Below are 22,990 nucleotides of genomic sequence, written 5' to 3'. Positions count from 1 at the left end.
ACCCAGGCTGAAGTTGTCCTCACTAATTGGGAAAATTCTTGGCCAAAACTAAATTGGTTGGAGCCCAAAGAACACAGGTTATCTCAGTGATTCCTCATCATGAACTGTCACTGGTCACTGTCACTGCTCTCATCTCATGTACTTCCAGTCTCAGTGAGGACTTCCTAACATAGCCAATGTGGACAAGCACCCCCATACAGGTCCAGTTCTCCCTCAGTCCCCAGAGAACAGGTAACAGAGCCCTTCTCTGTGTCTGACGACAGAAAATACACTTTTTTTTTTTTTTTTTTTTTTTTTTTTTAAGGTGGAAAACATCCTACATCCCTTTGTTGACTCTCCAGTAGCCATGGACTAATGCTGTTTTGCCAGATGATCACTCAGGCATGTCAGCTGGATGCCCAGCACCATTCAGAGTTGTGACCTGCCTCACTGTGGCACCATGTAGAAGAATAGACAGGGTTTCAAGGTCATGATCACTTGAAAGATGTAATATTTATCCAGAGAAAAAAAAAAAAAAAAGAATTGGTTAGTTTGATGGAAGCTTTTTGGTATCACAGGTGCAACTTGGATCAAACAAGAAAGAAAATGGTTATCATATTTTGTTTCTTTCCTAACTGATCTTTAGAGAGAAATCTTCCCTGAAAATGTCATTTGGACACTTATTTAGTTTGACTAATTTAGGTATCTTGCTCTTGGGAGACAAACCAGTTTTCCTTGTTTCCCAGTGTAATGCATGTAGAAGAGCAGTCGCCTTGGAATTTAATCCACCCCACGTCAGTGGGGTACCTAACCTATTCACCTTGAATACAGGATGTAAGGTGTTCAGAGAGTTAGCTTGGAGGTTGCATTATCATTCTGCAGCCCAAAAACTATACAGGCAAAAAAGACAGGCAAATTTAAAGTCAAAAAAAGGGAAGAAAAAAAGGTGTTGAGGGTGGGTGTGATGATGAAAAAGCTGACGGGCCCTTACATTCAGTGGTAGCAATTAACTCTACCATAGTAAATTCCAGGCATATGGCATGGCAACTTTCGCACCCTCTTATATGATTTAAAACAGTTCTCACAAATGTTCGTCTCACTGTAACTGTGAAAAATCTCCTGTTTTCTCAGGAATAAAACTGCTCCAATATCTTGCCCTGACAAGTGATGCTTCAAAAAATGTCCCCCCCCCCAATCCAGTTACGGGAATGATGTGTGTTTAATGCAAGAGAACAACAATTAGAGTATTTTTGACTGAAAAGAACTCAGTTAAGCTGCCAGAAATGTCAAAAGTTCCTCGCTACCCTGACACTTACGTAATTGTTCTGTGAACACCCACACACCGGAATAGACCTACTCCACCAAAAATTGCAGGGCTGACTCACTAAGCGTTCCTCTACGTATCTGAGGACCTAACCATCCAGGATACATCATCCATAGCGTAATTCTAATGTGATTTCCCTGATTGAAGAAGTTACAGTTCACTCAGAAAAAAAAAAAAAAAAAAAAAAAAGGATCATCCATTTCTTGAGGATCCTGCCCATCCATAATGGGAAGAAGCATCCAAGAATGGCAGTGTTGTGGGGCAGAGTGGAGAGGGAGCACCCCACTGCTGCATCCTGGTCATTTTTCTCTGCATGCTTGGGTCTTATTTGATATCTCTCTCATTCAAATTCCATTGTGGTTCAGAAATGTTTGATTCCTCTGATCTGCCATATGACATGAAGTAGACTGATGCAAAATGGGACTGAAAGAAAACCAAACCAAACCAAAAACGATTTATAAGAGATACTGAAGAAAACCACTAAGAGAGAGCAGGGAGGCTCCAGTGCATCACTGGAAAGCACAGGGGTGTAGACATCTGTACACCACCCTCTTGTCAACACTCGAAGAGAAATTTAGCTGCACAGTTTAGCCAGAATGGGAAGCTTTGTGAAAATAGTTTATATTTCACAGCTACACTATAAACCTGTTCAGAGAAAGTAGTAATTTAATACAATTTACCTTTGTGGTATGCTGGTGGCACTGTCCACCAAATGAGTAAGATGAGCTGTGACCACAAGCAGCACTGTGATCATCACACCGTACTGCTCTGACACGCTAAGCGACAACCTGGTACTTAGATGGGCCAGTTCTACCACAATGTCCTCATCAATATCTAGGCACGGTAAAGCGAAGGTAAAAACCATCAGGAATTCTCTTGTCAACATTTGCAGAAATTACACTTGTACACTCCCAGTCTTCAAGGTATGTTGTATACTGCAAAGCTCTTAAATGCTGGATCAGGGATGCAGAAATAACTACCATACCATTTCTGTCCATACTTTGAGATGTATGCCTTTTAGAGGGACTATAAACATATACTTTCATAGTAACATGCACAACCCAGTACTGACCCTGACATTTCAAGTGCTGCTCCATGTTTAGCGCATTATCCTTTCCACACTTTTTCTATCTACAAATTCTTTCTACTGTTTTCCCTCTTCCACCAACCAAGGTCTCTCAGACTTCCAGATAAAAAGAAATTAGTAGGTGGGTCTGTGGGAATTAGGAGGTGTGGTGAGCCCTTGAGACCACTGTTTGGCAGTTTTTCTTTTATCACCCACTACTTACTTGGCAGTGGGGGGAAATATATCAAACTACACCAGAAAGTCAGACTCTTGCATCTCAGGACACAAACACGTGTGGACCAGTCACATGCTGTCCCCTTCATGCCAGCAACTCCACTGGTGCTGCAAATTCAGCATGTGATTTGAGCTCTTTTTTTTTTTTTTAACCAAGTAGGACGTTTTAGCATCTCCGTCAGATCACCAATTCGGTGCTTCCCCTCAATAAATTTTACCAAAGTGCATTTGGCAGCAGCAGGAAACATCTAGGAAAGCATTAGGGAGCATCTAGGCATCTAGGGAACCCCCAGGCCCAGCAGTAAGGAAATTCTTGCCTCAGTCAGTGCTTTCCATTTGGTGCAGGTCCTGCCTGGCCTGGGAAAGGTCCCCACGGGGGTTACATCTGTGAAAAGTAAAGCAGACGTGCTAAATGGGGGCTGCAGGTGCCAGGACATATATCTATCCACTTGCCTATCCCTGTGACATCCTGGAGCCAAACTGTGTGCTCAGCTCCACCAGGTCCCCAGGACACATTCCAGTGGCCATATAAAAAACAGGCAGCGGAAATTGAATTCTTCATGCCTCGGTTAGGCTCCTAATTGCCTCTCTTTGGAACCAGAACATGAGATAGCTGTGCTGTGTTTCTTTTCCTGAATATGCCCGTCCCAGGATGAAAATCTTTTTCTTATGTAATTTGCTGTCCCTGCTCTGCTCTCTGCACAGTTGATTTAACCTACACTGTGCAAAGTGTCTGTTTACTCCTTTCAGAGTCTAGAAAAAGCCTTCAGTCATCCCAGGCTTTATTCCCATGGTCAGAGCAAGTGACTGGAGAGAGAGGTGGGACTGGGGACTTTGCAAGTGGGGAGGAAAATAAATTTTTAGAGTTGGGAACAGAGAGTTGCTTTCTACACTTGCTTGATGCTGTCAGATTTACTTCCTTGTGGGATGAGTGATGGGATGAGTGAACTGGATGAAAATGGGACTGTGCTAGTGCAGTCACACGCTGTAGCGATAGCACTAATGCTTCCCCAGGTAAGCCCACGTGCTAGTGCCTAATAAAGCCTTCCAAGCACATCAAAATGGGCTGCACTAAAGAGATTATAGCATTTTCTCAGCAGCCTCATCTGTTGTGATGTGTGTGCCCGGTATAGCATGACATAGGCTGCCCCTGAATAGCAGGCAATGTCAGAGAAAACAATGTCAGAGAAAATGACACACAGAACAAGGGAACATTTTGGACACTACTGAAGTCTTTGGCATTGGCAGAGGAATAATATAACCACACTGTTGGCCCTGTACGAACCACAGGATATTCCTGCAATGCAGATCAAGATTTTCGAATAGGAATTGCTGTTTTCCTCTGCACAGGTAACAGAATCATACAAATCTGGATTCCAACTTGTAAGCTAATTTATTAATTTATTACTGCTACCAAATGTAAGGGCATATCAGTATTTTCTCACAATCACTGCCCTAGTATCCCCTTTGGATCTTAGTCTGCTTCTCTTTTTTGCCTCCTTTATACAGTTTTTTTTTTTTTTTTTTTTTTTTTTTTACTTGAAAGCTTTCATAATAACATGTAATTATTTATAAAAATATGGACACCTAGCCTTCTGTTCTCTTCACGTCTGTTGTTTTCAAGGCAGAGCTACCCACCTGTGTCATGTTTCTGTTGCCAGCAGAACATAAACCATTATGAAGTGGTACACAGGTGAATGCCACCAAACCTGCCACTAAAGGCAGTACCTAAAAAAAAACAAATGCATGCCTTGTACTGCCCTCTTGCAAGCTTAGTTTTATCCTCTAAAAAAAGAGAGCCCTACAGCCGTTAGAGATCTGCTGTCAAATAAAACTGCTTACCTTTACACACCCTAGGGAACAATTTGAGGAACTCAGGTACGAGCTACATTCAGATGGAAACTTTTACTTTGTCCTAGAATTCAAAAGAAAACAAAATCTCTTGAATAAATGCATTTCTGTAGTAGCTGTTAAGTATTTAAAAGCATCATTCCTAAGTAATTGCTAATTACGTTACTTTATTACAAGGCACAATTAAATATGTGCTTGAGGTCATCCAGCTATTTGCTGTTTCAAGGAAAGCACTTGAGTCAAAAGGATTTCCTAAATGGAGTCATTCAGTGTTTTATTTCTCCAACTTCAGGAATTATTTTAGTTGTGAATAATTGGACATTGAATAATCAGTGAAATACCATTTCCATAAATTGTTTGTGCTTTGCATAAAACAAGTAAAATGCTTTATAGGGCGCTTTGGTTCTCCCTTTGCAGCACCTTGCACTAACCACCTTTGCACCAAAGGCACTCTATTTTATGGCCGGTTTAGTCTATGGTGATTTGTGTTTTTCTATGCTCAAATAGATCATTCACACAAGCCAACACAGACAGGCTGCTAATTCTCACGTCACTGAAATTAAAAGAAACGGAGAGAGGGATTTGCAGGCAAACCTAGAGGCAAAACTCATGGCTTCAAAGTTAGGTGCTTAAGTGCCTTACTTAAGTAAGGGCTGGTTATGCTAGGTGCCAGTTAGAGGTAGTGGAGGGGACTGAGCAGCTCCATAGCACAATTTGTCCTCTTTGAAGACCCTCTGAAAGTGATTATTAAGGGAGAGATCTTGTTAAAAGGGGAACAGCTAACTTTTGACATCTGAAGCTGAATGGCTGCCATCATGGGCTAGTTCAGCCAAGGCTGACAGACAAGAGCTTCAAAATTCATGGCTATGACCTCTCAGCGGTGAAATACTTCCATTACACTTCCCAAGCACCTGCATACCCAGCATTGAGTTGAGTCACATCTCAACCAAAATCCTGACACCAGCATGTTTCGTGCTCTCTGGCCTCCTGCAGCAGGCAATCTTAGAGCGTACTTCATGTGCCTGACATAAAGCAGTGCCAAGACCAAGGGTTGCTCTGCCATTTTGATTCAAGTCATCAGTGGCATGTGGAAAACCAAGGCTGGACTCCCTGCTATCATAAATATTTATTTATGCAACATGGGAAAGGTCTGACCAAAGAAACAAAAAAGCCTTTACTATTTCTTTTTCCTGCATTTTCCCATAGAAAGACAGACTCTTGTCAAATTCTGCTCCAAAACGTATGGCAGAGAGGTGTGAACCTGCATCTTTAGAGAACAAAAGCACTTAAAAAAAACCTTTCCCATTCTTGGTGTCTAACTCAAGAAGAAATTTCACCAGTACTTAGCCTCCTGAGGATGCCCCTGTACTGCTGCCTCAGCATCCCAGGCCGTGAAGTGTCTCACAGTGGCCCAGCCGGCCTGGTTTCAAGATGTCATAGATACCTACCTTCTTTGGTACTTCTCTCTCCCATTACACTGTGTAGAAATCCTGTCTGCCTAATTCAGGGCAAGGTTTTCTGTTACAAGGAAAAAACATGAAGGAATTGGGCTAGGCAACACTGAACTCTAATCTCCATCCTCCACTCTTGTCTCCATCTCTGGCCGAGATATTATGGCTAGCTCAGGCTATGGAGAGAAATGCAAAGAATGAGCAGGTCTCTGGTCAAAAAGGCAGAAAAACAGGCTTTTTGCAATAAATATGCTTTGAGCTAGGCTGAAGAGTTTTCATTCACAGCCAGGGAGATATAAAAAGATAAGACAAAACAAGACAAAACAAAACAAAACAAACAAACAAAAACCATTCAGAGACAAAAATTACAAGGTTCAAAAGCTCTCTCTTCCTGTGGCTGTATGAATGATGGGGTCATGGTGAACAGGAATAGGCTCTTCTCACTGCCTGGGTACAACAAAAACTTCTGGAAGTTGAAGGATAGGTGACCTGGTGATGCTTGGGCTGTAGATCTGGTCTTTGATAAAGCACCAAATGGCAGCACGGTCCACTCCTGCACGCCTTCACAGACCGATGGGACAACGTGGTTCGGCCAGAGAGAGGGACAGCGAGGGCACACATGCATGCGAACACAAAGACAGCAAAGCACAATGGAGCTTTCACTCTCCTCCAGTGATCTTCAGCTGGTGGTGCAGAGGGAAGTCCTGGCACAGAGGGTGTCCTTTCTGTTTCACTTGTTTCACTCTGCTGCAGAGCAGGATCTCCTGCCTGTCTCTCAGCTCAGCAAACGCCAACCCCAAACTGTTGCCACGCAGTGAGCTGGCAATAGCCATCCTCACAGCAAGTCTCTGCCCCCAGATCCTCCTGGGAAATATAACTCTTCTGAGCGTGCTTCATCTAAATTTTTATTGCCTTCATATACTTAACCTTAACATTCATAACATTTCAATCAGATCTGACAGTACTAACGATGAAAATCTCTTTAAATGCTATCATTATTTATTGTTGGATTAATATTAGGCAGGTATCTCAATGGGTTTGATAAACTGCTTGCATAATATGTTGCTTTCAGTTAAAATGTTGAATGACTAAGATTTTTATTTTAAACCACTGCCATAAAACGTCATTGAAAATGCCCTGAAGATGATAATCAGAACGTATTTTCTTCCTAAAATATTTTAGTCATCAGAGAGGCAAGTTTACCTTATATGAATATGGAAGTATTTGATGGAAATAATTTGGGGTTTGTTGTCTTCTTCAAATCCAGACTCTGAAAATATGCTGAAGTTTTTCTATGCATTTAAAAAAAAAAAAAAATCATCAATGTACAATGTAAGCCTGAAAAAACATGTAAATTAATATCAATGTGGATTACAAGGAACAAATTGTATTTGTCATTGTGTCGAGCTTGCTGGGACTTGTCACAATGTTCTGCTGAATGTGTCCCAGTCTCTAACTCTCAGGTCACACTCACCATTGTTTGATGTGACTCCTTCTGCTTTTTCAAGTTGACTTTTTTTTTTTTTTTTTTTGTCATTTGAAGATTCTTCTGACTGTGGCTCTTATTGTTGGGATGCAGATTATCAGAGAAAATACACCTTAATGGCATAAACGAGTAAGGAGAAATGTTTAACATGGCTGTAAGACAAGCACTGCAATATACTGCACCTTAAGAAATAAACACCTCTCTTGGAGGCCCTATTAAGCAGGTTTGGGAATTTCCATTTCAGGTGCTCATGCTTTGCAGAATTTCCATTTCCAGACTTTCCATTTCTTGAGCCTGACACCCACGGATAGCAAGGCTGAGGTTTGGGTTTTATTAGTTTGTAAAATTTTAAGTTGATATGTTACACTTGCGAATAAAGATAAAGAATAATCATGGTGTCAATTTCAAGGGAAAAAAAGTAGGACTTAAATTATGATCCGGTTATTTATTTAGCAGGGGACTGTGCTATTTGCCATACTGATAAAAAGAAACCGATGGTGCCAGCTCCGAAGTTTGCTGACCTGCCTGAGCCCTGGCCTGGGTGAGAACAAAAGGCTTAAATATAGCAGAGGGGGAAAAAATCAAAATCATAATAAAATACACGAAGGCTCCTGCTTTGATCTGTCACGATTCTGAACGTTTAGATAGTGTGCCTTGAAATACAGAGCCGAGCAGGGGAAGCACCTGGCAGCACCGGCCTGGAAACCCTTTAAGGAGAGCGGTCAGGGCCGTGGTGGGCACGGTGGCCCTGACAATTTGTGGGACAAAGCGGGTGGGGTCTGCGTGTCCTGTGTCGCACTCTGGCCAAATCCTCCCGTGTAGGGGCAGCGCAGAATTTATGTAACGCTGAAGCCCCGCTCCCAAGCTTTCGAAACAAGCAGCAACCGAGGATCCTGTCCAAGTCCCTGCTGGGGCGGCTGTCGCTGGTGCCACCTGGGTGTCAGCCTGTCCGGACCCTGCGGCGGGTGCCGTGCCAGCTCCTTCAGCATCACTGGGGGCTTCTGCGGTGGGGGGGCGCGGGGCTGCTCGGCAGCCGCTCGCTACCTGAGGAGCCTCCTCCAGCCGAGGTTAAAAATAACCGCCCGGCAGCGCAGCAGCGGCGGGACCGGCCTCACCGGAACGATTTTCCTCCGGGGCAGACGCCGCCAGCAGCGGGATTAGCCGTGAGGCTTCTCCCGGTTTATTTTCGCTCCTGGCTTTTCGCTCAGCCGTGCGCTAAAGCCGCACCTCGCAGCCGCCCCGCCCGGCCTCCGGCCGCCCCCGCTCCCCGCTCCGCCGCCCCCGGCGCCGCTCCTCCCGCCCCCCCTCCGGTCCCGGCTCCCCCGGCGCCGCTCCGCCGGGCCCCGTTCCCGCAGCCCCCCCGCTGCGGGGCCGCAGCCTCCTTCCGCCCGCCGCGGGGACAGCGGGGGGGGACGGGCGGCGGCGGGGGGGGCTCCACCCGGGGACGTGTGTGTGTGTGTGTGTGTGTGTGTGTCTGGGCGGGGGGTGCGGGGTTAACGGGGGCGGGGATCCCGTGGGGATCAGCTGAGGACAGGGCTGCCCCCCCCCACTTCCTAGGGGAGAGCCAGGCTGGGGGGGGTGGTGGGGGCGATGGGGGATAATGTGGGGACACGCGGCCGGCTCCCCGCAGACTGGGGGCTCGGAGAAAAGGCGCTGATGAGGAGCAAGAGGGGCAGGAGGGTGCCCCCCCGGGGCCGCCTTGCTGGGAGCAGGGGCAGGGCCTCGCCCCCTCACCTGCCCCCGCGGCCTCCGCCCGCCGCGCCGCGGCCGCCGCTTGTTTGCACTCGGTTTATCCGGAGCGGAAATTCCTTTCCGTTTTTGTGAATGACAAACTCATTACCGATTCATCACCGCGACCTGTTCCAGCCGGCCCGTCGCCGCGGCAACAGGCCCCTTCCGCGCGCCCCCATTGGCTGCGCCGCCCGACGTCCCCATTGAGCGCGCCGCCGCCGGGCCCATTGAGGCGCGCTGCGCGGGGAGCGCTGCGGGAGGCGCCGGCCGGCACGGCACGGGGCTGGGCACGGCACGGCACGGCACGGGCACGAGGCTGCGGGCCGGAGGGACAGAGGGAAGGGAGAGCGGCCCCCGCGCCGAGCGGGGCAGCCCGGCTCGGCGGCACGTTAATTGGATTTCATTCACGAGGGGAGGAGGAAAAGCCCGAAGGCTCTCGGGCTGCAGCGGCGATTAGGCAGGTTCATTCAGGGATTCATTGAGAAAAAAAAAAAAAAAAAAAGGAAAGGGAAGGGAAGAGTAGAGGAGAAGATAAGAAAGGAGAGGAGAGCGGGGACAGGCTGGCAGCGCGCACCCAGCAGCACACGCTCGCACCCGCCGGGGCTGCTGCGCCCTCCCCGGGGCTCCGCCGGCGCCCGGCGCGGGGGAGGCGGTGCGGGGGGGCTGCGTGATTCATTTCCCTGGGGCGGGGGGAGATAAGTTGTGGCGAGGCGGAGGGCTGCCGCCTCCCGCCGCCAGCCAGCCGCATGCCCCTGTGAGAGAGAGGGGCGCTTCCAGAGCCCGCTCCGCGCCCCCCGTCCTTCCTCATGCTAGATACGCTCAGACCCGTCCCTTTCGCGTCGGAAATGGCGATTAGTAAATCTGTGGCGTGGCTGAACGAGCAGCTGGAGATGGGCAACGAGCGGCTGCTGCTGATGGACTGCCGGCCGCAGGAGTTGTACGAGTCGTCCCACATCGAGTCGGCCATCAACGTGGCCATCCCCGGCATCATGCTGCGGCGGCTGCAGAAGGGCAACCTGCCCCTGCGCTCCCTCGTCGCCAGCAGCGAGGAGGACCGGGAGCGCTTCGCCCGCCGGTGCGGCACCGACACGGTGGTGCTGTACGACGAGCACAGCCGCGACTGGAACGAGAACACGGGCGGCGAGTCCGTGCTGGGGCTGCTCCTCAAGCGCCTCAAAGACGAAGGCTGCAAGGCGTTTTATCTGGAAGGTGAGCGAGGGGGGCCGGGGAGGCGAGCTCCCCGAACCCGGAGCAGCGGAGCAGGGGTGGGGGGCAGCGACCCCTGGGCCCCGCAGGCTGTCGGGGGCTGTCCCCGTGCTTCCCCCCTTCCCCCCCGCAGAGCCCCTCTCCTCGCTTTGCTTAAGGACACCCAGGGGGCTGGGGTCGCTGCAGCAGCCAGGGGAGGACGGGGTAAGCGGGGACCCGGGCAGGACGGCAGGAGGTGCCGCCCGGCCGTCCCTGAGAGGTCCCCGCGGGGCGAAGCGGCTCTGGGCTTTAATCGCGGCCGCCCGGAGCCCCCCCCGCTGCCGCAGCGGGCGATTTTGCTAAAACCTTTTTTAGGTTAGTCCGTCTGCATGGCCGTGTGGCGTTTTCCTCTTTTTTACCCGGGGCTGGAGGAGGTGGGAAACAGATGTCCCCTTGCAGGCAGAGCTGTACTGGGCATGCAGTCTCATATCAGGTTGCGTTTTTTTTTTTTCGCTTTGCTTTTCTCCTTAGGTGGTTTCAGCAAGTTCCAGGCCGAGTTTGCCCTGCACTGCGAAACTAACCTAGACAGCTCATGTAGCAGCAGCTCTCCTCCGCTGCCAGTCCTGGGCTTAGGAGGGCTCCGAATCAGCTCTGATTCCTCATCAGATATTGAATCTGACATTGACAGAGACCCCAATAGTGCCACCGACTCCGATGGCAGCCCTCTCTCCAACAACCAGCCTTCCTTCCCAGTGGAGATTTTACCCTACCTCTACTTAGGCTGTGCCAAGGACTCCACGAATCTGGACGTTTTAGAAGAGTTTGGCATAAAATACATCTTGAATGTTACCCCCAACCTGCCTAATCTCTTTGAAAACGCCGGCGAATTCAAGTACAAGCAGATCCCGATCTCTGACCACTGGAGCCAAAATCTGTCTCAGTTCTTCCCTGAGGCCATCTCCTTCATAGGTGAGACACAGTTATTTGCTAACAGCTGCATAGCAAGCAGTACAAGTCAGTTTATTTTGCAGAATTCGAAAGAGATTTGGGGTGAGGAGATGTAGTAGCATTTCTCACAGTCTCTGGGGTATGCCCTGCTGATTTATTTTTTTTTAATTAATTATTATTTATTTATTTAAAGCTGGCTTAAGTTGAGAGGTGGGTGCTGTTTGCAGATTTATTGAGAGGTGTGAGTGACATTTGCAGGTACCAAATGTCTACCTGGTTTGGCTGGCTGTGGAAATCCTCCCTGAGGCATTTGTGTGGAAGCTGGGGGCTGAGCGATGTGCAGGATGGGGCATATCTTGAAATATCTTTGTAGGGCAGAGGGAGAAGGCATATGAGTCTGGGGTTGGTGGCTTTATGTCCCCCCCCCCCTTCTTTTTTTTTCTTTTTTCTTTCTCCTCTTGAGGCTACTGTAGAGCAGTGTGATGAAAAGAAACGTTCTGGGAAGCTAATTTTAGCTTTTAAAATGCAACTTACTCATAACCGGCATCCCTGGCAAATGTATAGTCAGGGCTTTAATTAAATCTCGTGGTAATAATGATACACCTCTCGGGCTCAGTGCCTCGGCGAGGCAGCCCTTCGCCGTTATCCGGCAGCTTTGGAAACGCGTCCCCCAGGGCTCAAGGAGTCCTTGTTCACGTTTGTAGTTAGACGGGGGGACACACAGTCTAAAACCGCCTCTCTTGGGGTGCGGTGGGGTGGGCATCGCATTATCTGTTGGGAAGCTGTGCTGTAATCCGGTTGAATGATACCGGTAATAGTGGAGAATGTAGGTAATCTGAGCCCAGCAGGAAGAAATGTGGGCTGGAAGCCACAAAGAAACTAATCTCCAGGCATTGTAATGCATTTCCTATTACAAAGGAACCCATTTTCAACCAATGTTGACATCCTGTTCCTCCTAATGGGCTGTCCCCTGTGACTTCCCTCATTCTTTTAAAATGCCTGAATACCTCCATTGTTAGCTGCACAACAGTTGGAGAATAATTTAATAGACCTTTGCAGTCTGCTGGTCTGTATAAAAGGCATTCAGTGACATATTGCAGGATTTCCATGCTGGGGCGAGGGGACTAAGAATTTAAAGCAAATCTCCAAGCGAAAGAGTGTCTTTTAAAACTGACTTCTAAAACAGTGTCATGCGGCGTATCCTGCTCCCTTTGTCTCCTTAGTTTTCTCAGTTCTTGGACTTCTGTGCATATGCTTAGGGGGGTGGATTCACCTCCTGTCTTGGTTTTAAGCCGGTGAAGTTAACTCTTGCCTTGTCCTGCCAGTCACTGAGATCAGAATTGCCCTTTCTTCCTGCCCGATACTAATCTTGTTTGTGCTGTGAGATCAGTTACCAACCCTCTATCTTATGTGTCTTTCTCTGCCTCTTTGTCTCTGTGCAGATGAAGCACGAGGGAAGAACTGTGGCGTCCTGGTGCATTGCTTAGCAGGGATCAGTCGCTCGGTCACGGTGACGGTGGCCTACCTCATGCAGAAGCTCAACTTGTCCATGAATGATGCCTATGACATCGTCAAGATGAAGAAGTCCAACATTTCTCCCAACTTCAACTTCATGGGTCAGCTGCTGGACTTTGAGCGGACCCTGGGGCTGAGCAGCCCCTGTGACAATCGTGTGCCCAACCAGCAGCTGTACTTCACCACCCCTTCCAACCAGAATGTCTTCCAGGTGGACTCCCTGCAGTCCACGTGAGTGCCTGCGGCCTCCCTTCTCCTGTCCGTCTCATGGGATCATTCCTCACTGGTTTCTCTTCGGCAGCGATCAAGAAGACGCAGCTTTCTCTTTTTCTGGCCTGCGGTACCAGGCAGTGGCTGCTGGCGCAGGCCAGGAAAGGTTATGCGGTATGGAGCAGGCGGCTGCGATGGGAGGGACGGCGCTGAGCTCTCTGGGATGCCCGCGGCGGGCTCGTGGGCGCTCACTGCCTCCCGGCGGGGCAGGATGAGGCTGGCCGGGGCCAAGCACATGCTCCCCGGGACCGGAGCTGCCCCACTCCCCTCTGTGCTTTTGGATCTGCGGCGTACACTTCTGTCTTCAGTGAAGACTGGTTATTTTGTTTGTTGATTGGTTTTGATTTAGAGGAGCCAAAGAAAGAGATTTCAGCTTAGTGTATTTGGAGTACTTGTTTGCCAGGAGCTCAGTAGTATTCTACTTGATCAATGTAAATATTTAATCTTGAGTCGATTTGTGATTTTTTTTTATTTTTTTTTTTTTTTTTTGAATTCACATGTATTCAAGAGATCAATCCAAGGGACATATATGTTTTCGTTCTCTTCATAAACTCTGCTTTATTTGTTTGTTCTTTTTTTTTTTTTAATGATTATTATTGCAAAGAATATATTTGCAGCATGCTTAATTTTATGGTTCAACTGAAGCAAGCTTTCCATGGGGGAGATACGGCAATGGTGAGAAGTTTGTGAGCAAGTACAGTCTCTTCTTTCATATATTTTTCTTTCCCTTGTGGTGTGTTTTTTTTTTTTTTTTTTCTCACACTCTTGTAGTTTCCACATGATATATATATTTTTAAAATTAAATTAATTTTTTTGCCTTACCTTTTGTAAATAGATCATCTGGGAGGAGATCTGCAAAAGATTTTTGATCACTTTTTAAAACTTTCAGATGTGCTAAAACAGTGCATTACCTCTGTACAAATTCTTCAGGGAGCTTCACTTCAAATGCAATATTTTGCGTCTTTTTCTTTCTTTCGTTTTTTTTTGTATAAAACTGGAAGTATGTGCGAACATTTGTACCTGTGTGTACGCACAGTGAACCTGCACACGGTTGCCAATAAGGGAGAGTAATTCATGGTGTAAAAGTTTTAAGATGGAATTTATTATAAGAATGTAAAACCTTAAGTTATTAATAAATAAATAACTATTTTTGGCTATTGAGAACCCGCCTCATTTATTCCTCCTCTCCCCTCTGTGTGGGTGTGGTTAATGGCACATACACATATGGTTCTGTTTAAAGGTAATGATTGTTTTCAACAGCTTTTGTACAGCCCCAGAGACAATAAAGCCTTGCTTTCCCCTTTGGTCCACTGCTGCTTAAATGAATAAACTGTACACATACAGGGCTCTTGCCTTTGGTGAAGGGAAGACTTTGAAGGCCTTTAGGTTAATCACAAAATATTCCAACATCCCTTTGCAACCCTAGGGATGCACCTGACCCTGGGGCATAAGGATCTCTATTTTTTATTTATTTTTTTTTAGATCAAGGAGCTGCTGCTTTCTGGGTTTATTTACAAGTGTTGGCCACTCTATTACAGATGACAGGAGATGGGATTGTGCTTTCCTTATCTGTCCGGCAGGAACTCATTTCCCAGAAACCCGTAAACACTTTGCAGCCAGTGAAAGATTTTCTGTCGTTGTTCAGCCACATTGTAATTTAGCACGTGCAGCCACAGAGGAAAAGTCTCTACGTACCCGTAGTCACCTCATGTCCTCTTTGGACCCTTCAAGCAGCCCTGTCTCTGCGGGAGGGAAAAGGGTGATTCTTGCGATTGCAAAACTTCCTGCTGCAATGTACTAACATCCTTCCTAAGGAGAAGTGGCCCACAGAAGGGTGGTGCCAAAACCCATGTGCAGAGCAAGGGAGGTGGACGGCTCCTCCAGCTTGGGCTGTCAGCTGGGGTTCTGCACAGATCCTGGCAGCCGGAGCACATTTCATGTAATTTTAGCAACTGCAAGTGTGTGAAATGAAAAGCAAACAAAACATGGGAAAAAAATGAGTCACTGTCTCATGCAGTAGTGGCCTAGATTGAGTGCATAAACTGTGAAAGTAGAAGTGGGTTGCAGTTAAACTTGGCTTGTGCTAATCCAGTTTTGAACGGTTTCCGCTCTTGGCATTCCCTGTGCTGCTCCGTTCAAAGTGGAGATTTGCAAGCAGCTCTAGCAATTTCCTGTCCAGCTGCAGCTCAAGTGACTCTTTTTTTTTTTTTTTTTTTTTTTTTTTTTTTTTTTAATATGGTCTGTGGATAATTTTAGCCAGTTTCCTCTTTGTGGATTATTAATCTGCTTTCCTTGTAGAAACCTACATAGCTGCGTCCCTACTGTTCTGCTGAAGTCAACAGATGGCCTCCCCGCCACTTCCTCTCGTTTCGCTGTGGGTTTGTTGTCAGGCCACTTCTGAAATTAATAGTGTTTTCTGGCCGGCTGCCACAGGCCATTACCACAAAGGGGAAGTAACACATCTGAATAGCAGGAAGCTGGGCAGGGTCACAGTGTGAACTGAACCTGTTGAGCGCGGTCGGGCCTCTCCCATTCAGCAAGTGTAGGGCTCCCCTTCCCTCCCCCTTTTGATCTGTGTTGCGTACAGAAACAGCTCGCTGGCAGTGCCTCAGCTGTTTGCACCGGGCAAATATTTCCAGCTAAATGAATTGCGAATGTTAATCATGCCTAGGTAGCCGTTAAGGTGAGGAGGTAAGCAGCGGTGTGTGATGATGTAGCCTAGGGGAGGGCCTTTGCTTTCTTTGCAAACTGCTTTGAAAAGTTAGTGCTCACAAGGGCTTCCTGCTTCCTTCCTGCTTCACTGAATGACTAACACCAAGGGGTAGTTCTGCAATTCATCATTTTTCAGGACAAGCAAGCAAAGAAGGCCAGATTTGCTCTCACACACCCTACAGCAGAGTCAAGCAGAAAACTCGTTCCAGCCATGGTTTGTCCTCAAACAAGCCCTGGAGCAGGGTCGTTGGTCAGAAACTGTGGCTGAACTTGCACCGGGACTGCACACGAATAACTGGGTGCAGGCAAACCCAAACGACAACTGGAACTGATCCCCAAACTGGTTCAACCTCTGATTTATTGTTATTGTTGTTGTTGTTGTTGTTATTATTATTACTATTATTATTATCATTATTATTATTATTATTATTATTATTATTATTTCACTTGCTTATGTGCCAGCTCTTAATTACAAATGGTTTGGAAGGAAAAGAGGCAAGGGGCTCTCCCCAGCAACATTCACCTCTCCTTCATGTGCTCATGCCCTAGTAGCTGTGCCCCAGCAGCGTGAAGGCAATGGCACATGCTACACGAGCCCTTGCTGGCTTTTCTGAGGCTGGGATATGCTTGCCTCTGCAGCCCTCCTAGCACTTGTTTCCAAATTACTTGCATCCTCTCTCCCCTCTCTTGTTCCAGTCCTCGTTGGGATGGGGCAGAGGTCTTGGGCTTCTGGGGCGTTTGGCAGCTATTGCAGTTCCTCAGCTGGTAAAGTAATTTGTAAAGAGAAGAATAAATCCTTTGTGCCTGTAGGGACAGGCCCAATGTGTGTAAGGAAGAGGGGGGGAATGCTTTGTAGCTAAAAAATCACAACCTGCTTCATATTATAATGTAGGAGTGTGAGATACTGAATTACTTCAGAAGCTATGTGGATATCAGGAAGGAAACCTATACCAGGAGTGAATCCCACAAGACCAGAACTTTCTCACATAACCCATCTGTGTCTTTAAAACAAAGGGTGAAATTGTGTTCTGTGGCATCAACATCCCCTTTGCTCCTGCAAGGTCAAGGTTCCCCTCAGTGCTTGGGTGCACATTCGCACTTAGCTTTCCACTTTCTGTGCAATAACATAGCGTGGCTCATAGTGCAGGTTCCTCTTCTCACATTTCCTCTTTCCCACTCACAGCCTTTGAGACCACTTGACAGCCACCTTCAAAATGTCTTCCACCTCCTTCTGGTTTTGTTGTTATTGTATTCACCATCTTCTCTTTCCCTGTTCTCTTAACTGTCCTTTCTCAGTCCTGCTCTTCCCCTGTATCTTCTGTTTTTCCACAGGCCTTGTGCTAAACTCTGTGGTCCTTTCTTACTTCTCTTTCATTTTCGTACCCTTCGTCTGTCACACTTTTCTTGTTTTCCTCATATTTCCTAAATCAACTCAGCTTTGTCCCAGCTTTAAGCCTCCATTATCCTCTTTGTTTTGTCAGTGAAATGGAGAATGACAGGACGAGTCTCATAGACCAGATCAATTTTAGTGAGCTACAGAAAAGGTGTATATAAGCAGAAGAGGTAAGAAAAGGCCACCGTTGTCCTCTTAGTAGCTCCTAGAAGATGAGTTTTTCCCCATCACCACTCCCTGTCTCAGTGTAGATTTGGCTCCATATGGTCAGGAAGGATGGAAAGCGGGGAGAGACCAAGCATGTGGCCACCAAAGGTGGCTGTGCTGGCAAAACTGAAGCTGGATGCAATGGGTGTGTATATGGAGAGTGTTGCTTCAGCTTCTTTTGCATTCTGAAAAGCTTATCCAAAAAATGTTCCCTGTTGGGGAGTGTGATGACACTTCATTCAGAACTCTGGGAAAAACAGCTGTACTTGAACACTTCAGTGAGACTGCAGCTTAGATGTTCACACTACACCGCTGTAAACCAGTAAAAGCTTTGCCTGAGTGAAGGTGGCAGGACAAATTCCTAAGCCCAGTTTGATATCCCATTAGGCATTGGGTGTACGGCATGGATGTGTTGGATGTGGTGTGCGTGTACTCAGCCTCGTTCAGTCACTGCAGGAGCACAAGGATGGGGCCAGACCCAGTAACTCCACAGCAGTAACTCCTGGACTGCAGCGAGCTGCTGAGTACAGACAAGGTGGCTGAGTCTACTCCAAGCACCTCATAGCCCCAGGGAAATGCCCACTGGTGTTTTATCATGGTGCATGGGGTCACTGGGGTACAGGGACCCTGCCCTTTCTTACCCCAAGAGCCGGAAAGGGGTGGTGCTGCGTCATGTTTCTCCTTCCTTCAGTGCTGTGTCTGAGAGATAAGCATTGGCTGTACTTAGAAGATAGCACAGACAGAAAGCTGGTATAGGAGCTGCTGTCTTTTAAGTAAAGTGCTTGTCTCAGTAAGGAAGGAAAAAAAAAAAAAAGAAAAAAGAAAACCAAACTTAGCTGCTTTCTGTTGTTTGTTATGATAGGAATCTGCAAGTGCTGAGGGAATTTTGGTGCACTCACAGCCATAGCTTTCCCTCATAAGGCAAAGATGAAGGATGTTGACTTAGCGCAAACACAAGGAGATCATTATCAGCTGGAAAGTGGGGGCATGGAGTCTGTTTAGGAAATATCTCTTAATGACAGAAGTTGCATTCAGGACTATATTTGAGAAATGCAACAGAAAGTGCGCCCTGCTCTACTTCACAGCTGTGATCCTCAGGACGCAGGAAGCGCACAGCAATGCTGGCACTCTCCCATCCCCGGGCTGTTCCAGCACTGCAGATACCAGCGACAGAAAATGGTACTACGTGGGAGGTCTGTTTACCATAATGTAGAGGCCATGGTGAAGCACTCTGCTCATTTTGCCAGAGGCACAAGTGTTCTGGAAAGTCCTGCTGCTGAGGTCTTCCGTCTTTCCAAATGGGCATTGTCCTCGCATAACTCTGAGACTTCCATTTTAATTAATTTATCTGTTTTTCTGTTAAAGCCATGTTTTGGGGCATCATGGAAGTCTCTTTTTTCATTCTATTTCCTGCCAACCTCAACTCTGCAGGAAATAAATTCCCATCTGCAAGTGAAACCATCTGAAAAACAGATTGATGGCTGACACTTGCCTTACTCAGGGCAAAAGTTCGCTGTAGTTTAAAGGTGGCGTTTTTTTCCCTTCGCTGGGAAACGGTGTCCTTACAAAAACAGACTGAAAGCAGACTGGAATATTTAGTATTTGTGAAAACAAATTAGCTGTTCAGTTGATGGGTTGAACAGTCCAGTGGAGTAAATCAGCATAGGAGCAGAGACACTGACACCAACAGGTGGTCGTAACAACCTCAGCCCCCTTGATGATGCTATCTGTGTCTATATAGAGACCATCATGGACACTGGTGATCTCTGTAGGTCCTTTTTTTCCCCTGCATACAGTAATATTCTAAGTTTCTGAACAAGACAGAACTAGAAAGTTAAAATACCTCAGAGTTGCGAAAGACAACTTTTCTGCTTATTTTTTAAAATGATACTTCAGTGTCCTGGGGACCTATTGACACATTAAAAAAGTTCAACATCAGTGACAGTTCAGCTGTTGCTTGACTGATGAGGATTTCCTGTGCTATCAGTGATCTAAATTGCATTTGCCGTGTCAGTATTTCTATCACATTCATTTGTTTGAGGGGTTTCCAGGCCAACACTGCCTGCTGTGAAGAAATGTAGCTCGACACCCCTCATCCATGCTGAAATTCAGCCCATGCTAGGAGTTGATACTCCATTTAACTGTTAGGTAATTGGGTAACACCAAACTCTGTCTAGGATGTTTTTGTTATAAATACAGACAAAATGTGTCTTATTTCTGGGAATGCAAAACAGGAACAACAGATTAGTCGTCCCACATACCTTTACAATCCCTTGCCCAGATTTTGGTTTTAATTGACATTTTGCAGGCTACTGTACATGAACAAAAGCTTTTTTTTATTTGCAAATTATTGTCAGAGCAGGCAGTGATGTCTATTATTAAGGTGGACCAATGCCTCCTTTTGTAAGAGGACTTTCTTTTCAGATGTTTACAACTTTGCTAGACTTTCTTTGGACTCGAATATAAATGCCTCAGGCTGATCTATAAAGATAAAAAGAAATGAATATCCCTCTGAAAATGTCATCTGAAAAGACTTGGACTATTTTTCTAAAGAAGATGCCTTTTTATTTATTTTTTATTTTTTTTTTTATTTTTATTTGTATTATTTATTATTTATTTTTGATATGTCTGCAACAAAATCTGTTTCTGTTTCCTTGAACAGCTTCAGCACTGGGTGCCTGGAGGAAGGGACGAGAGATCTGGCAGATTGTGTGGGGAATGTGCCTGCCGCTGCCCCCCGGGAAAACTCCCCTTGCCCAAAGTTTGAGGACTTGGAAGATGGCAATTTGCATGTGCCAAGTAATTTTATCTTGAACATTCTTTACAAGTTAGCAGCAATAAAAAGCAGATGCGTAGGCTCCTGGTGTTGAGCAGCCTGAAGAAATGCCAGCCCCAGAAGTGAGGGCAGAGGCTTCCCTCTGGCTGGGGGCAATGCCTGGGGGCTCCTCTGGCCACACAGTGCTTTGGGAGGAGCTGTGTGGTTTCTGTACCTCAGCAGTACTGATCATAGCTAGCTGGAGTGTCCTGCACTGTGCAGTATAAATGTTCCTTACATCCCCCTTTCCCAGGGCAAAGCATGGCTGAGATCAGTGATCTGTGAACGCGTTTTGGCTTAGAGAGAGGAGAAAATGCACATCAGGTGACAGAAGTGGGATATCTTGGAGACTGCTGCTGGAAAAGCAAGAGGTGAGAAAATGGTAGTTTCAAGGGTCCATTGCCAGCTAAACTGTACACTTGGAGGTGTCTCTGGTGGCAGCTAGTTGTGCAAGTTCTCCTGTAGCCTTCAAAGTGCTTGACATCACAACCTTAATAGTATCCTTCTAATAGAGTTTTTGCTTCATGCAGCAATACATATTTCAACTTCTCCAATGAGGTCTAAACAAATGGCATTCCTATGGCTTTACACAAGAGTAGCTGAGATCACACTTGAGCCCTCAGTTTGTTATTACAGCATTAAGGTCTTAAAAGACCCTGTCAATTGTGGTGGAATAAAATTAACAGGATTCTCACTTTTTATGCTTCAAAGTGTATTCAAGCTTCCTTTGGAAGGGATTTTAATCATCAGATATGTTTATACAGTACCTTGGTTAATGAGACCTGGTTAGAGCTGTGGGTCATTACTGTGATGTTAGTAATAAAGATGATAATTAACTGAGGTCAAAAGAAAATTTCTCTTTTACCGAGTCCCACACAGCCAGGTACAGTGTGTAGCTCAACTTAAATAACATGCATATTGCTGTATTCCAGAATGTCTGTTCTTACCTACATCCTTGGATTGCTGAGTCTTATGAGCTTATTGCTGTCAATAAAGTTATTAACATACTTAGCTATTGGCAAAATCAGGCACTGGGGCATTCTTTTGGCTGTGAAAATGCAGAGTGCAGGCTGCATAATAATCAATAATATCAGCTAATTATTGAAGAAGCCAGGAATCTTTGGACAGGGCAATATCACACACCACTGGAATTTTCTGAGTTAACTTATGATCTGAATACCCTTGTGTTTTGTATGCTCAGCATAAGGGAGGAGGAAGCAGCTTGCTTGGGAGGTGCAGAGCCCTCACACCCTGGGGATCTGGTCCTGCAAAGGATCATCAAACAGGGAACTTGGACAAGTCAGTCTCAAATCCTGAGCCATTTTGGAGAAGCCCGTTGTACCCTTTCGTTTCTAAAAGTATCACAGACAGAGCTCATAGTTCATGTTGGTGCAGCACTATAAATGGAGTCCCTGAAATAATGAAGTAATGAAGTAATAAGGTGATGAATCAGGCCCAGGAACTGTGTGTGTGAGTGTCATTACTTGGGGAAAAAAATAAAAATGGAAGAACAGACTTTCTTATGTATTATTGTAAATGTGAGCTACTGTTATTTCAGAAATATAGAAAGAACCTGCATTGTTCCAAGGTGAAAGCCAAATGATTCTGTTCCATGTGCCTCCTACCTACAGTTATGATGAGGATTGATTCATTCCCTGTAAAAGTTTCTAACTGGTTTTGTATTTTGGGTGTCTGCCTAGAAGTCACAACTGTTGTCAAGCAGGTCTTTGATCTGCTGGTAATCACAGACCTGGCTAAATACAGTGGGTTTGGTTCTTTCATACTCAGTACCAGAGCATTTAATAAATGTTCTTTTATACAGTGATGGTAGGAAGCAGACACGGGTTATGGCCCAAGGCAAGGAATGCATGACAAAGCTTGAGCAGTACTAAACTGCTTGGTCTGTGCACGCAAGAGCAAGAATATGATGGGCAAACTGTTGTTTGCACAGAAAAAAAAAAAGAAGTCACCAGACTAAAAGGGAAGCAGTCATAGTTGTTGCATTGAGATAGAAGGGAGGGCAAGGGTGTAGGGGTGCAGGGTGCTGACTAATGCAAGGCCAGGCAGTCAGATGATCAGATGCCTCTGAAAAGGCAGCCTGTCCCCTTCTCTTCTTCTGTTGTGGCCCCTTGTTTCTTCCTCTACTATCAAAAGCAATTGCCAGTCTGCAAAGCTCAGCAAAACTTATCCCTTTTTTTTTTCCTCTTTTTTCATTTTTCTGGTGACCTGTCCTTGATGTAGCACACAGTGAGGTCAGAAAAGCATCAGATACAATGTAATGCTGGGAATAGGAAAATGCAATTAGTGGCAATAGGGGGATTGACAGAACTGAATCTTTTGGCATTAGCTTGATCTCAGATTGGCTTAGCTATAAAATCCAACTACGTCCTCAGTGTCTGGGTGTAGAATTAATTGGAAAGACAGGCTAGGGGGTTTCTGAACAAGCAAACTGCTTCATGATATCTGTTTCTGTTGGGTTGGAGGAAAAAAATCTTCAAGAATTAAAATTGGATGGTACCTGAGGGCACACCAGGCTTATACATTTGATTTATGTCTTAAAGGACAGGCACATATACAGGCAAATGGATGGAGAGCAGCCCTGAGGAGAAGGACTTGGGGGTGTTGGTTGACAAGAAGTTCAGCATGAGCCAGCAATGTGCGTTTGCAGCCCAGAAAGTCAACTGTACCCTGGTTGCATCAAAAACAGCATGGCCAGCAGGGCGAGGGAGGGGATTGTGCCCCTCTGCTCTGCTTCTGAGACCCCACCTGGAGTGCTCTGGGGCTGCCAGCACAAGGACATGGACCTGCTAGAGCAAATCCAGA

General features: G+C 46.3%; 1 protein-coding gene and 2 long non-coding RNA genes across 4 annotated transcripts; 2 read left to right on the top strand and 1 right to left on the bottom strand.

Moving 5' to 3' along the window:
* Positions 1–2,920: 2,920 nt before the first annotated feature.
* LOC311428986 lies at positions 2,921–9,185 on the bottom strand. The gene is made up of 7 exons (XR_014687982.1): positions 9,126–9,185; positions 7,380–7,503; positions 7,109–7,197; positions 5,903–6,769; positions 4,446–4,518; positions 4,242–4,331; positions 2,921–2,988 (listed from the first exon to the last, which is right to left on the bottom strand). It is a non-coding gene; the product is annotated as an uncharacterized lncRNA (long non-coding RNA).
* A 148-nt stretch (positions 9,186–9,333) lies between these two features.
* On the top strand, positions 9,334–14,204 carry DUSP6 (dual specificity phosphatase 6). Of its 2 annotated transcripts, XM_084505624.1 has the most exons (3): positions 9,366–10,331; positions 10,839–11,276; positions 12,698–14,204. In XM_084505624.1, exons 1-3 carry the CDS (start codon positions 9,929–9,931, stop codon positions 13,003–13,005), a joined length of 1,149 nt encoding a protein of 382 aa, XP_084361750.1. In that variant the 5' UTR covers positions 9,366–9,928; the 3' UTR covers positions 13,006–14,204. The 2 variants fall into 2 exon arrangements, with proteins under 2 accessions (XP_084361751.1, XP_084361750.1); XM_084505625.1 differs by lacking the exon at positions 10,839–11,276 and having other exon boundaries at positions 9,334–10,331.
* Positions 14,205–18,408: 4,204 nt separating this feature from the next.
* On the top strand, positions 18,409–21,191 carry LOC311423772. The gene is made up of 3 exons (XR_014685852.1): positions 18,409–18,531; positions 20,015–20,151; positions 20,421–21,191. It is a non-coding gene; the product is annotated as an uncharacterized lncRNA (long non-coding RNA).
* The last annotated feature ends 1,799 nt before the right edge of the window (positions 21,192–22,990 follow it).

The sequence above is a fragment of the Aythya ferina genome, assembly GCF_964211825.1.
Source record: "Aythya ferina genome assembly, chromosome: 1".
Taxonomy (NCBI): Eukaryota; Metazoa; Chordata; class Aves; order Anseriformes; family Anatidae; genus Aythya; species Aythya ferina.
The sequence above is the reverse complement of the archived record's forward strand: the minus strand, read 5'-3'. Positions and strand labels throughout refer to the sequence as shown.